Genomic DNA, 12,062 nt, shown 5'->3' on the forward strand with positions numbered 1-12,062 from the left:
GATGTTTTCGCTGTTCCTGTCTCAACCGTCTCATCCGAACAAACATTTAGTGCAAGTGGAAGGATTTTAAATGAAAGGAGGACTAAACTTGCTCCAAAAATGATTGAAGTCCTCACATGGCTTCGAGATTGGGAACGTCGCGCCATCAAGATTAACGAGGTTATCGACAGCTTTAATAGAATCATTTCAATTTTGTAATATAGATGATACAGATAAGGGAGGTCCTAGTGAACCACCCCAATTTAGTTGTTTTGTAAAATGTAATTTGTAAATTAATTGTCAATTATTGCACTCTTTTTTCTTTACCAAGTTTTTCCATTGGGTTTTCTTGGTGAGGTTTTTAACGAGGCAATAATTGTTGTAATTTCTTATTTTATTTTTTGATAAATGAATAAGTCTAATTTTTCTTATATTACAATTTTATTGTATTAAAATTGAATTAATATTTGAAATGTTAACAAAAAAAAAAAAATTGAATTGAATTGAATTATTGATATTTGAAAAGTTAACTAAAAATAATTATATTTATAATTATTTATTTGAAAAGATAAATTAAAAAAACAAAAACAAAAAAAAACACAAAAAAAAAAAATAAAATCGGGCTAACCCGGCCCGGACCGTGCCTAACCCGGCGGGTTAGGGCTGGCGGGCCGGGCTGGGCCAGCATCTTCCCCTTAATTGGCGGGCCTAACCCGGCCCGCCTTTGTTGGCGGGCGGGTTGAGCCCAGCCCGCCAAAACAAGTAACCCGCCGCGGGCCGGGCCGGGCCGGGCCGGGCGGGTTACTTTTCCACCTTTAGTTCTGACAGGGTCAATCAAAATTCTCTGGTTGGTGCAGATTTATGTATCAACAATACTTATTTTAGAAATTTCCATTGATGAAGTCTATGTGACTTCAAGTCAGTATAGAAATTTGACTCAAAGTCAGTCAAAGAGAGATCCTAATCAAAAGTGTTACTATATATATATATATATATATATATATAAACTTGATAATGGAGGATTGAAGTTACAAATCCATCAATTAAGGGACAATTAACAGTTAGTTTAAATTTAACTTTATATGAGGGTAAAGATGTAACTTTTAAATTGTTCTGTTTACAAAATAAATAATAAAAATGATAAATGATAATTAATAAATTTAAGAAAAAACTAAAAAAAGTTTTTAAATTACAATTTTAAATAATAAAAATTAAAAATTATTAAAAAAACAACAACCAAAATTTTAAAAAATAAATTAAGAAAAGCTATTATTATTTTCCTTTAATTTTGTAATTTTCTTTTAGTTTCTAATTTTTTATTTTTTATTTTTTTTTTTATTTTTTATTTTTTTTGATTCCCCTAAACAAAATTGGTTTTAATATTTTTTTTTTTTTTTATTTTTAGTTTTTAACATTTTTAATTTTAGACTTTAAGAACTAAATTAACTTTTTTTTTTCTTGTAACCAGGATATTTAAGTCAACTTATGTGTACTTCAACTAATCTTCGGAGTCCGTTAAACCCCCTATAAGTGACCCAAAAGGTTTGAACCCAAAAACTCAAGAAATGAGCAAACCTCTTTGACCTAAAGAAAAAAGCAAGGGCATTTAAGTCATTTAGTCATTTTCTGTTAAAGTTAACGACAAATAACCATTAAAACATTAGATATTTAAATGGCTCCTTAGTTTATGATTATAACTACAATAACGTTTTGATTACATTTTCTCTATTGATTGGGAAACAAAAACATCAGGTGAAACTTTAGAACAAATCAAGTATACAAATAATAAGTAATTTCATTCAATTATTTGCGCATTGCCTTTGCTTCTTTATTGTTAGAAATTAGAATTTAAAGAAAGATCCAGGCAATTTTGGTTGTGTTTGTTTTATTATTTTGAGTAGTGTTTTTGAGAAAGTTGAGTTGAGTTGTTATTACAAGGTAGGATTTAAAAATTAACAAAACACCCTTTAAGTTTGTTGATTTAGTTAAACACCCCCTACAATAAAAAGTTTATAAATTGACAAAAATATCACACCCACCCACATTTGCCAGATTTCGACCACCACTATTGGAAGGTGGCTGGACATTGATATGGCCTTTTTCGGCTAGATTCACCATGGATCTGGCCGGAAAATGCTAGATCTGGCAACATTTAGTTGTCAACGATGGTCATATCTTGGCTGTTGTTGACAATCAGATGTAGTCAAAGATCTGGCTGTCAACGACCAGATTTTTGGTAGTGGATCTGGCCAGAAAGTAGATTTGGCCTTTTCTGGCTAGATCCACGATGGATCTGGCCGGTAAAAGGCTAGATCAGCGCACTACTGGCTAGATCCAGTTGGTAGTGCACCATTACAATAGATTCTGGCCACCTTTCAGTGGTGGTGACCAGAATTTGGTAAATTTAGATGGGTGCGATTGTTTTTGTTAATTTACAAACTTTTTTGTTAGGGGTGTTTAGTTAAATTAACAAACATAGGGTGTTTAAAATTAGTTGAATAGAATATAATTGAATTTTGAAAATAGGCAAACAAATATGTATTTTAGGTAGGATACGAATAGGATAGAGGACCAAATGCAGCCGAATCCTCGACAGCACATTGACTTTGATTATTGTGGGTCTAAGTCTATTTTTGTAGGCAGTCAAAGAAATAGACCTTTGAGCTGCCGTCACTGGGATAGTTATGGCTACATAAAAGTCGATGAATATTCACGACAACTTTCACTCTAAACTCACAGCATTTCCCAGTGGGAAGATAATCGTTTTAATTCACTCTAAAATTCTGGAGTCTCCATCCTGAAATCCTTGCACTTTCATTTCACATAAGCATATTGCTGAAAATTTAGTCTACTCCTACTCAAAGAAAAAATTGTGAAGCATGGTTGATGCAGTTGTGTCATTTGTGGTACACAAGCTTGGAGATTATATCATCCAAGAAGCAATGTTTTTGGGAGATGTGAGAGATGAAGTGCAGTTGCTAAAGAATGAGCTTGAATGGATGCAATGTTTCATCAAGGATGCCGAATCAAGAAAAACAAGTTGAAGATGCTATGATTCGCAAGTGGGTTTCTGATATCAGAGACACTGCTTATGATACCGAGGATGTCTTGGATAATTTTATGCTCAAAATCGATCGCGGAAAGATTGCGAATCAAGATCGACCGGCTCTCTTTGCTTCGAGCAGGAAGTATTCATGCCTATTTGATATAGGCAAGAAGAAAGATCTGTATGGCATAGGCAAGGAGATTGAATCACTTCAGAAAAGGATCATCGATCTATCTCGTAAACGGGAATTGTATCGCCTTGAGGATATTGGTAATAGAAGGGAAGGAAAGAGCAATAATCTTGAGAGGTTGAAAGATTTAAGAAGAGTCACTTCCTTTGTTGTTGAGGGGAACATTGTTGGCTTTGAGGATGATGCTAAAATGTTGTTGGGTAAACTTGTTGAGGATGAGCCACGCCGTTTTGAAGTTTCCATCTTTGGCATGGGAGGTTTGGGCAAAACCACTCTCGCTAAAAAAATTTACCACAGCATTGATGTCTTCAATAAATTCAAACTACGAGCTTGGGTGTCTGTCTCTCAAGATTACCAAACTGAAGATCTTCTTCGACGAATTATAAAGTCTTTTGAGATCAAAATTAACGGAGTGGAGTTAGAGAAGATGAGCGGATAGGATTTGGAGAGGTGTCTTTAAAAATCTTTACAAGGATGCTTATACTTGGCAGTGATCGATGATGTATGGCAGAAAGAAGCATGGGAGAGTTTGAGAAGAGCCTTTCCGGATGACAACAATGGAAGCAGAGTTATAATCACTACTCGCATCAAAGAAGTAGCTGAGCGTTCGGATGAGAGAATTCATTCTCATAAACTTCGTTTTCTTAGGCCTGATGAGTCTTGGAACTTATTCTGTGAGAACGCTTTTCGAAAATCAAATGCAAACGAAGAATTGGAAAAGCTAGGAAGAGAAATGGTTGAAAAATGCGGCGGTCTGCCACTTGCCATAATTGTATTAGGCGGGCTGTTGTCTACAAAGAAACCACAAGAGTGGCGCTCGGTTCGTGATCACTTTTGGCAACATTTAAGGAATGATTCAATTCACATACCTTCCTTATTAACTTTAAGCTTCAATGATTTGCCTTATCAATTGAAGCTCTGCTTTCTCTATCTTGGGATGTCACCTGAGGATTCTGTAATCTTTACAGAGAAAGCAATCCGATTACTGGTAGCAGAAGGTTTCATACGAGAAGATGATGATCGAGTAATGGAAGAGGTGGCAAAAAACAACCTGGATGAGTTGATCAATAGAAGCTTGATTCAAATTGAAAACATTTGTCGGGGGAGGGTTGAAACATGCCGGATCCATGATCTTTTGCGGGATCTTGCAATTCAAAAGGCAAAAGAGCTGAATTTCTCTCAAATTTACGACGGAATTCACCATCCAACTTGCTCTCCAACTCCAACATCATCAGCTCGCCGACTAGTTTTTTATTCTGAAACAAGTTCTTCGTTCCAACATTGTAATTCTCTCTCACGTTCCCTCTCGTTGTACGATCGAGATGAGGACTCTTTCAGGCAAACATCAACCGCTATTTTCACAAGATTCAGGTTGCTCAGACTTCTTCATGTCGAGAATTATGTAGGATATATTTATTGCCATAGCTTACCCGAAGAAATTGGGCAGTTGGTCCACTTAAAGTATTTAACGGCAAGGATTACATTCATCAGAAATCTTCCACCATCGATTGTCAACTTACGAAAAACTGCAAACTCTGGACTTATACTCTCCCAAGTTCCCCCTCAAGCTTCCCATTGGAATTGGCAAATTGCAGGAGTTGAGGCATTTAATCGGAACATTTGAAGGGCCTTTGCCAACAGACAATTTGACAAACCTTCAGACTCTGAAGTTCGTAAGGTATGAAAGTTGGAATAAAGTACATCCTGAAAAGCTGGTTAATCTTCGCGAGCTGCACATCCATAATTTCCACACACAAGAACCAGAACCATTCATATTCGACTCTATTGCCAAGCTGAAAAACATTAGAATTTTATCGGTAAAACTGTCCGGCGTTCATTCTTTCAGTTCACTGCAACCACTTTCTCACTGTCCACGGCTCCAGGATTTGACATTGGGTGGGAAGATAGAGGAACTACCAGCAGACATGCACACAATCTTGCCGAATCTCGAATGCTTATCGTTAAGTAATTCGAATCTTCAGGATGATCCGATGCCAAAGTTAGAGAAGTTACCGAACCTAGTAAGTCTGGAATTGCGGTTTCATTCTTACCATGGAAAGAAAATGATATGCAGGGAAAAGGGTTTTCCTCAGCTTGAAAGTTTAGAAATTCTTAAACTGTACGAGTGGGAGGAATGGCAAGTTGAGAAAGGAGCTATGCCTATGCTTAAAAATCTGGAGATCAAGCCAAAGAACTCCGAGCTGAGAATTCCAGAAAGATTGATATCAATCCCTGCCCCTACCAGGAGATATTCGACTGTACGCGCTCGTTTCTGATGAAAAATTTAGTAACTGGAATGCTTTGTCTTTGTGTGTTTTTCCATTTGAACTATACTATACATTAACTTAGAAGTATTGATTATATATTTATAGATTCTCTGGTGCAAACGTTTTGATTTTCAACCATTTTTTAATATTACTGCTACAAAATTAAATTTAAGAAAAAAAGTAATGTATAATAATATTAAATTACTTTGATCAATTACTGTCATCTTGATTATATGCAATTGGGATTCAGTTTTACAAATTATATAAATATTTATAAATGTTGAATAATTGTTAAGTTAATGTGGCCAAATGTAACATAAATTTAAAGGATTAGTCATTGTGAATATGTATCGACATTTGCTTATTCCTTTTGTGGAATAATTATGGATTTAATCTTTCTGATTAATCAGGATATATTTGTTACACATTGTACAAAAGTTACAAATTTGGACTAATTACTGTAATTCACAGCCCACCACGGCCCAATTGACACGGTATAAATGGGCCTTTGTCGGTCCAAGCCTAGACATGAATGGGTTGTCACGAAGCACAAAGCCATAACCGAGGCAATACCGAGGCAAACGAATGTGCAAGAGAAGTGCATAAAGAAAACAATCAGCTGCGAGACAATAAAAAAATAAGGAAGAAAACTTCAAGGAAATTGATTACCACAAACACAATAATCAACGAACGAGATTAGAATTCAAAGTAGCTTTAGGCATCTTCACATCCCCATTCAGCTAGGGCGGAATTGATCTTAGCCTTTCTGGAAATCTGAACTTAGGAGTATCTCTAGGATCTTCAAGTCTTTAAGCATTGGCAATGCGTCTTGATCTACATGCCACTCCTTCAATTCATAGAAATCAAACTATAGAATGTCAAGTCGAGGGAAATCATCTGCTTGCCACTCCTCCAATTCATAAAAATCAAATTGTAGAATTTCAAGTAATTTTATTCTTTCTAGAACTTCACGAAGAGGAACAATTTGCTGATTTTTATTATTGAAACATCTATCAGTTAAAATATCATTTGGTTTGAGTCCAAGCTCGTACGGCTGATATTATTATTGAAACACTCGGTCTATTGTCAAGGTATTATCTGTTCTGGGTCCAAATTCATACGAAATTGCTTTTGACTTTCACCGAAAAATAGTCTTGGCAACTTAGGAGCTCACATAATCATTTACTTCTTCCCAAGTTACTTAATTTGAAGGCAATAGGAGATTAAGAGAAAAAATTGAAAGAGAATTGATTAACACAAAATTAATAATCAATGAACCAGATCAGGATTAAAAGTAGCTTGAGTTATTTATAGGTACTCAGTACTCTGGCATCTTCACATTCAAAATCGGCAAGGATGGGATTGATGTTTGGGATCTGCAAGCCTCCAAGCATTGGCATAACATATTCATCTACTTAGCCACTCCTCCAATTTAAGGAAATCAAAGTTGTAGCTTAGGGAAAACATCTATGGAGCAGATCTAAAATGAAAATATGAAAGAATTTTATGTGATAGTCATACAGACGACATGATATCTTTGTCGTAAACTGAAAACTAACAGCCCAACAATTTGAAGAAAAAAGAGAAATTGATTGAAAGGAAAAGCACATACAAAAAGGAGAAATTCTTGAAAGTTCAAAGGAGCTTGAGTGACAAATGACCACATCGTTCCTCATAGAACTCCCGACAATTTTTTAGTGTATTGAAGAAAATTCTTTAAATGAAGAGCTCTAGCTTTAGAATCATTCAAAAATTCATGCTCAAGAGTAAGCCATATTTTAGTAGCAAATTGACACTTCGGCGCATGACCAAACATGCCCTCTGAGATCGAAGCTAACAACCAGGTTACTAAGAACTCATTAGTTCGTTTCCAGGCAACATAAGTAGGATTAATTTCTTCTTTAACTAAATTCTCTTTTGACCTAACTTCTTTTGAATAAGAGAAATTGTCAAGATCATAGGCAATTAGAGGACAAGAAATTAAACCTACCAAGTGATCCTCAAGCTCATGAGCTCCTACTGTGAAAAAGAATTTGTGGTCGCCAAAATCTGTATTTGTCGTGATAGTTATCTCTTGTTAACTTTAGATTCACTACTTGAAGACCAGAAAGAAACACTAAGGTATATGAATTGGACAAGCTAGAGAAATTGTTAACTACTTTCTCCATGTTATGTACAATTGATTAGAATCAGAAATTTTTGCCATTAACATTAGTCTTAGGCTCTGATACCACGTGAAACTGAGAGAAAGAGAATAGGATTTTGAGAGGAAATTTGGAGGGAATCCTTTACTGATTATTTCATTGATTGATTACAAAAGAACTCAGCTCACTTTCATATGAAGCAGTGAGTGAAAAGGAAAGAGAAACTGTAAGCTTAAGCAGTACACGATTGCAAAGTGAGAACGACATCGTTTAGTCCTTAAGAGGTAAAGTCAGCATTGGTCAACATAAGCTTGACAGTCAACACTGGTCAACACACACTACTTGACCAATAAATATTACCAACCCAAAGTTGAGTGGGGGCCCTGGGGGGTGATGAAGATGAGATATTATATTTAACTAATATTAAATATTCAATAAAGTTCCTATGTTCTAAGAATATGGAAAAGNACCTCAAGTTGCTTGCAAACAACAACCAATCTTTCTCAACAGCTTTTGTTGAGTCACCAGCCAATAAGATCGAATGTAAAAACAAAGCCAAGCACACTTTTATCTTCTCTTTATCAGTATATTCAACTGTTTCTAGACTCTTCTCTAATCCCTGTGCTGTAATAGAGTTAGCGCCCTGCAAAACTTTATTAAGAAACTGTATGGCTCCCCGACTATTCTTTACTCTCTCTACCTTCTTTTCTGGCACTTCCCCACATCCTAAGCCCGTCACAAGGGCATATTCCATCATGCCAAAACGTAGTGGCTTTCTGCCCACCACAAACCACATTTCTTTATTTTTTTGCATCTTACTGAGTGCAGCAACATGTAATGCACTCCCTGCCCCCAAAATACCTTTTTCCAATGATTTCCAAGTCATAAAAACTGACCGAAACAAGTTTCACTGAAATCTCGTTTACCATTCCTAATTCCATCCAAAATGTCCTGTATTCTGTCAAAAACTTCCCAACTGGACCTGACCGTCACCCTTGCAGGGAAGTAGGGCACCTTATCGCTTATAAGGTCTAACTCGTAGTCTTTGATGTTTACGGCCCGCACAATCTGCGCAATCGATATAAACAAAATGTGAGCAACAAAAATAAACCTAAACAACTAATAAACAAGATATCAGAAAACAAAAGATTACGACTGTGGTCGGTTAAGCGATGTTAGATCGGTTAAGAGATCTTGACTCTACCTCGTGCAAGATCGCTTAAGCGATTTTATATCTATGATTCTGACTCCAAATGATCGCCTAAGCGATCTTAAATCGCTTAAGCGACCAAGAGTCAACTTAATCAATCACTTAAGCGATATAAAGGATCACTTAGCCGATCTTAGATCTGGGCAGATGGAGTAAAAGAGGTTAATCGCTTAAGCGATACAAATGATCGCTTAAGTGACAGTTAAGAATGTACCCTTTCTTTGACGGCCTGCTCATTCTTGCCGGCCTCATCCTCGTCGCCTGAATCCTCAGAAGACTCCTCCTGCCCTGATTGTCATCGGAATCCTCCTCCTGGCCTGAATGATCGCCTGACTCCTCGTCTTCAGAACCGCTTGAGTGGCCACTTTCCCGTCAATGCTTCATCACCGAGGTGCTCAAACATCCCGCTCTCGCGCAACAGCCACGGGAACAACACGGACAGTGCCTCCAACTTGGCCTCCAACTGCTTGTCTCGACAAATTGTTGGGTTGCAGTCAAGGATCTTCAGCAACCTCTCCTCTAAGAGCACGACGACTGCTATCCAGTGCATTTCCTTGACCAGGATGATGCAGTAGACACTTTTAACCTTTGCCCAACTGTGGCCATATTTGGGCCTGTCCCCCATTACATACTGCATCATCCTATCATCAAACTTAAAATCATTAGGGATGCAGTCCAAGTCTTCTGTGCCCGATCGTTTTCGCTTGGCTCCTTTTGCTATAGATGTACCAATGGCCTTTTTCAATAAATTTCTATATGTCTATTCCAGTGTTTGGCCAAAGGCCACATCGGTGATGGCACAATCGGGATACAATAGATCACCATTGCTGGTTTGTCGCAGCCTCATCAGTGCCAATACCTCATCGATGTACTGCATCAAATAAAGATAACATGATAAGTATACAATACCTCATGGAAAATATAAGCAAAAATAAGGAAAATTAAGTGAAAATAACTCACCGAGTCGTGAAGCCAGCTGCCCATCGTCAAAATCTTTTCAAACCAATCCCGAGAATAATCCCCAGTCTTACACTTTACAAGGGCATCACTTCCGGATTCATTGTAATAGGCATAGAAGGGTTTTTTCTTTTCCTCCTCTATTGGCCTATACAAATCGACAGTGGACTCCATTTTTGCTTGCCCGCTTCCTCCCCCTTCCTCCATTTGTACATCCCCGCTTCCTTCGCCTCCCGCCTCAACCTCCTCCATTATAACTACCCCACTTCCTCCAGAAACCTCTTTAAACCCCTCAATTTTGGCTTCTTCCTCAATTTGTTTCTTTGTTTTCCTCTTAATTCCACGTGTTGGTACGGTGTAAGGTGATTTCACAAACCTGCTCTTTCGGCTATCTCTTTTCAGCCCAGATTGCACTTTAACCGCCTTCAATACTCCACCAACTTCCTCTTGCACCCTACCAACTTCCTTCTCCACCCTAACAACTTTCTCTGCCACCTTATCCACTTTCTCCTCCACCCTTTTCAACTGCTCTTCCATTTTATCAAACAAACTCTTTATGAGGTCAACCACCTCACTCTCTTGACCCCGACGCCTCAGCAAAGCGGTACTTGTTGTACCGGTTTGCTGAGGCATACGAACCTCTTCCTCCCTCCCACTAATTGTGCCTTCATCCTCCTCGGCGTCAATCACATTCTCAAGCAGTGGCCCTGCAACTGCCCTCACATGTGTGACCCCTTCTAGGTCCCGCGTCAGGCTGTCTATCCCTTCATCCTTTTGATCCTCCAGTGCTCGGAAAGATGTGACATAGTGCTATTTCGTTTCACCCCCAGTAGCGGTGAGGAAGGGACGGACAACCCCCTGCAATAAGAAACAAAATCAATCAGATTTAATCGACATTTTAAAGCAAATGCATGTTCAAGCTTAATCCTTTAATCTTACCCGAGCTGATTGAATTTCAATCTCTATTTGCTCATAATCTGAATGGGTACACTTCTAGTCGTGCCACCGTAACATCCTAGGAAATGTCTGTTGCACAACCGAAGCCCTAATCCTCCCCCCTGCCTTAGCCAGGACAGGGATGACCTCATACATCCAATCCTACATTTAAAAAAAAACAATCCACATCATAATTCAAACACATATATTAAAAAAAATATAACAAAAAGCTATTAATATTTACCTGCATTGCCCATGGGAAGCCAAACAAATTGTACGTTGCCGGTCTTTTCTTCTCGGCCCACTGGGAGTGCTTTAATGCCAAGTCTTTCGCTTGCAGGGATTCCATGGTTCGCTTAAATGATACCCGTCCCCACGGATAAGCATTAAAGAAGTTCAAGTTGCTTACAAACTTCACCCAATCAATATCAATGGCTTTTGTTGAGTCACTAGCCATTAGGATTGAATGTAAGAACAATACCAATCACATTTTTAACTTCTCTGAATCGTTAAACTCACCATCTTTTAACTTGTCCTATAATTCCTGTGCCTTAATAGACTTCTTCCTTGCCAAAACCTTGTTAGCCAACCTTTTGGCTCCCGTACGGTCCGTTATTCTTTTTTCCTCAACCTCACCAAGCAATTCCCCATATCTTAAGCCAGTCACCAACGCACATTCCATCATCCCGAAACGTACTAGCTTTCCATCCACCATGAACCACATTTCGTGCTTTTTGTTGCTTTTTATTGAGTGCAGCAACATATAATGCACTCCTGACCCCTATAATGTCTTTTTCCATTTTGTGTCCATATCCCAAAAATGACTGAAACAAGTCTCTTTGAATCTCCTTTCACCATTCCTCACTGTCCCTAAAATCCCCGTTATTCTCGTTAAAACATCCCAACTTGACCTCACTGTCACCCTCACAGGGAAGTACGTTACTTTATCGTTTACAACTTCCAATCCGTACTTTTTATAGTTTACTCTTTGGAAAATCTGCACAATCAATATAAACAAAATATCAGCAAAAAAATTCAACCAAATCAAATATCAACAAAATACGCTTCGGAAGAATCGCTTAAGCGATGGGTAGATGATTCTGCCTCATACAAGATCTCTTAAGCGATCTGAAATCGCTTAAGCGATACAAAGGATCGCTTAAGAGATTATAGATCTGGGCATATTTGGTTCTGTCTCGGAAGAGATCGCTTAAGCGATTACAGATCGCTTAAGAGATCTTGTACGAGACAGAATCAACATCTGCCAGTTCTAAGATCGCTTAAGCGATCTTTTATATTGCTTAAGCGATTCATCGATTTTACTCTTAAGCAA

The 12,062-nt window shown here is 37.9% G+C and overlaps 1 protein-coding gene across 1 annotated transcript; it reads left to right on the top strand.

Annotated features, from left to right (window-relative positions):
• Positions 1-2,964: 2,964 nt before the first annotated feature.
• On the top strand, positions 2,965-5,491 carry LOC116143007 (putative disease resistance RPP13-like protein 2). Its single transcript, XM_031428423.1, is given in 2 exon segments — positions 2,965-4,461; positions 4,811-5,491. Coding segments are annotated over 2 exon segments (2,178 nt in total).
• The last annotated feature ends 6,571 nt before the right edge of the window (positions 5,492-12,062 follow it).

Source organism: Pistacia vera, unplaced genomic scaffold, assembly GCF_008641045.1.
Source record: "Pistacia vera cultivar Batoury unplaced genomic scaffold, PisVer_v2 Contig423, whole genome shotgun sequence".
Lineage (NCBI taxonomy): Eukaryota > Viridiplantae > Streptophyta > Magnoliopsida > Sapindales > Anacardiaceae > Pistacia > Pistacia vera.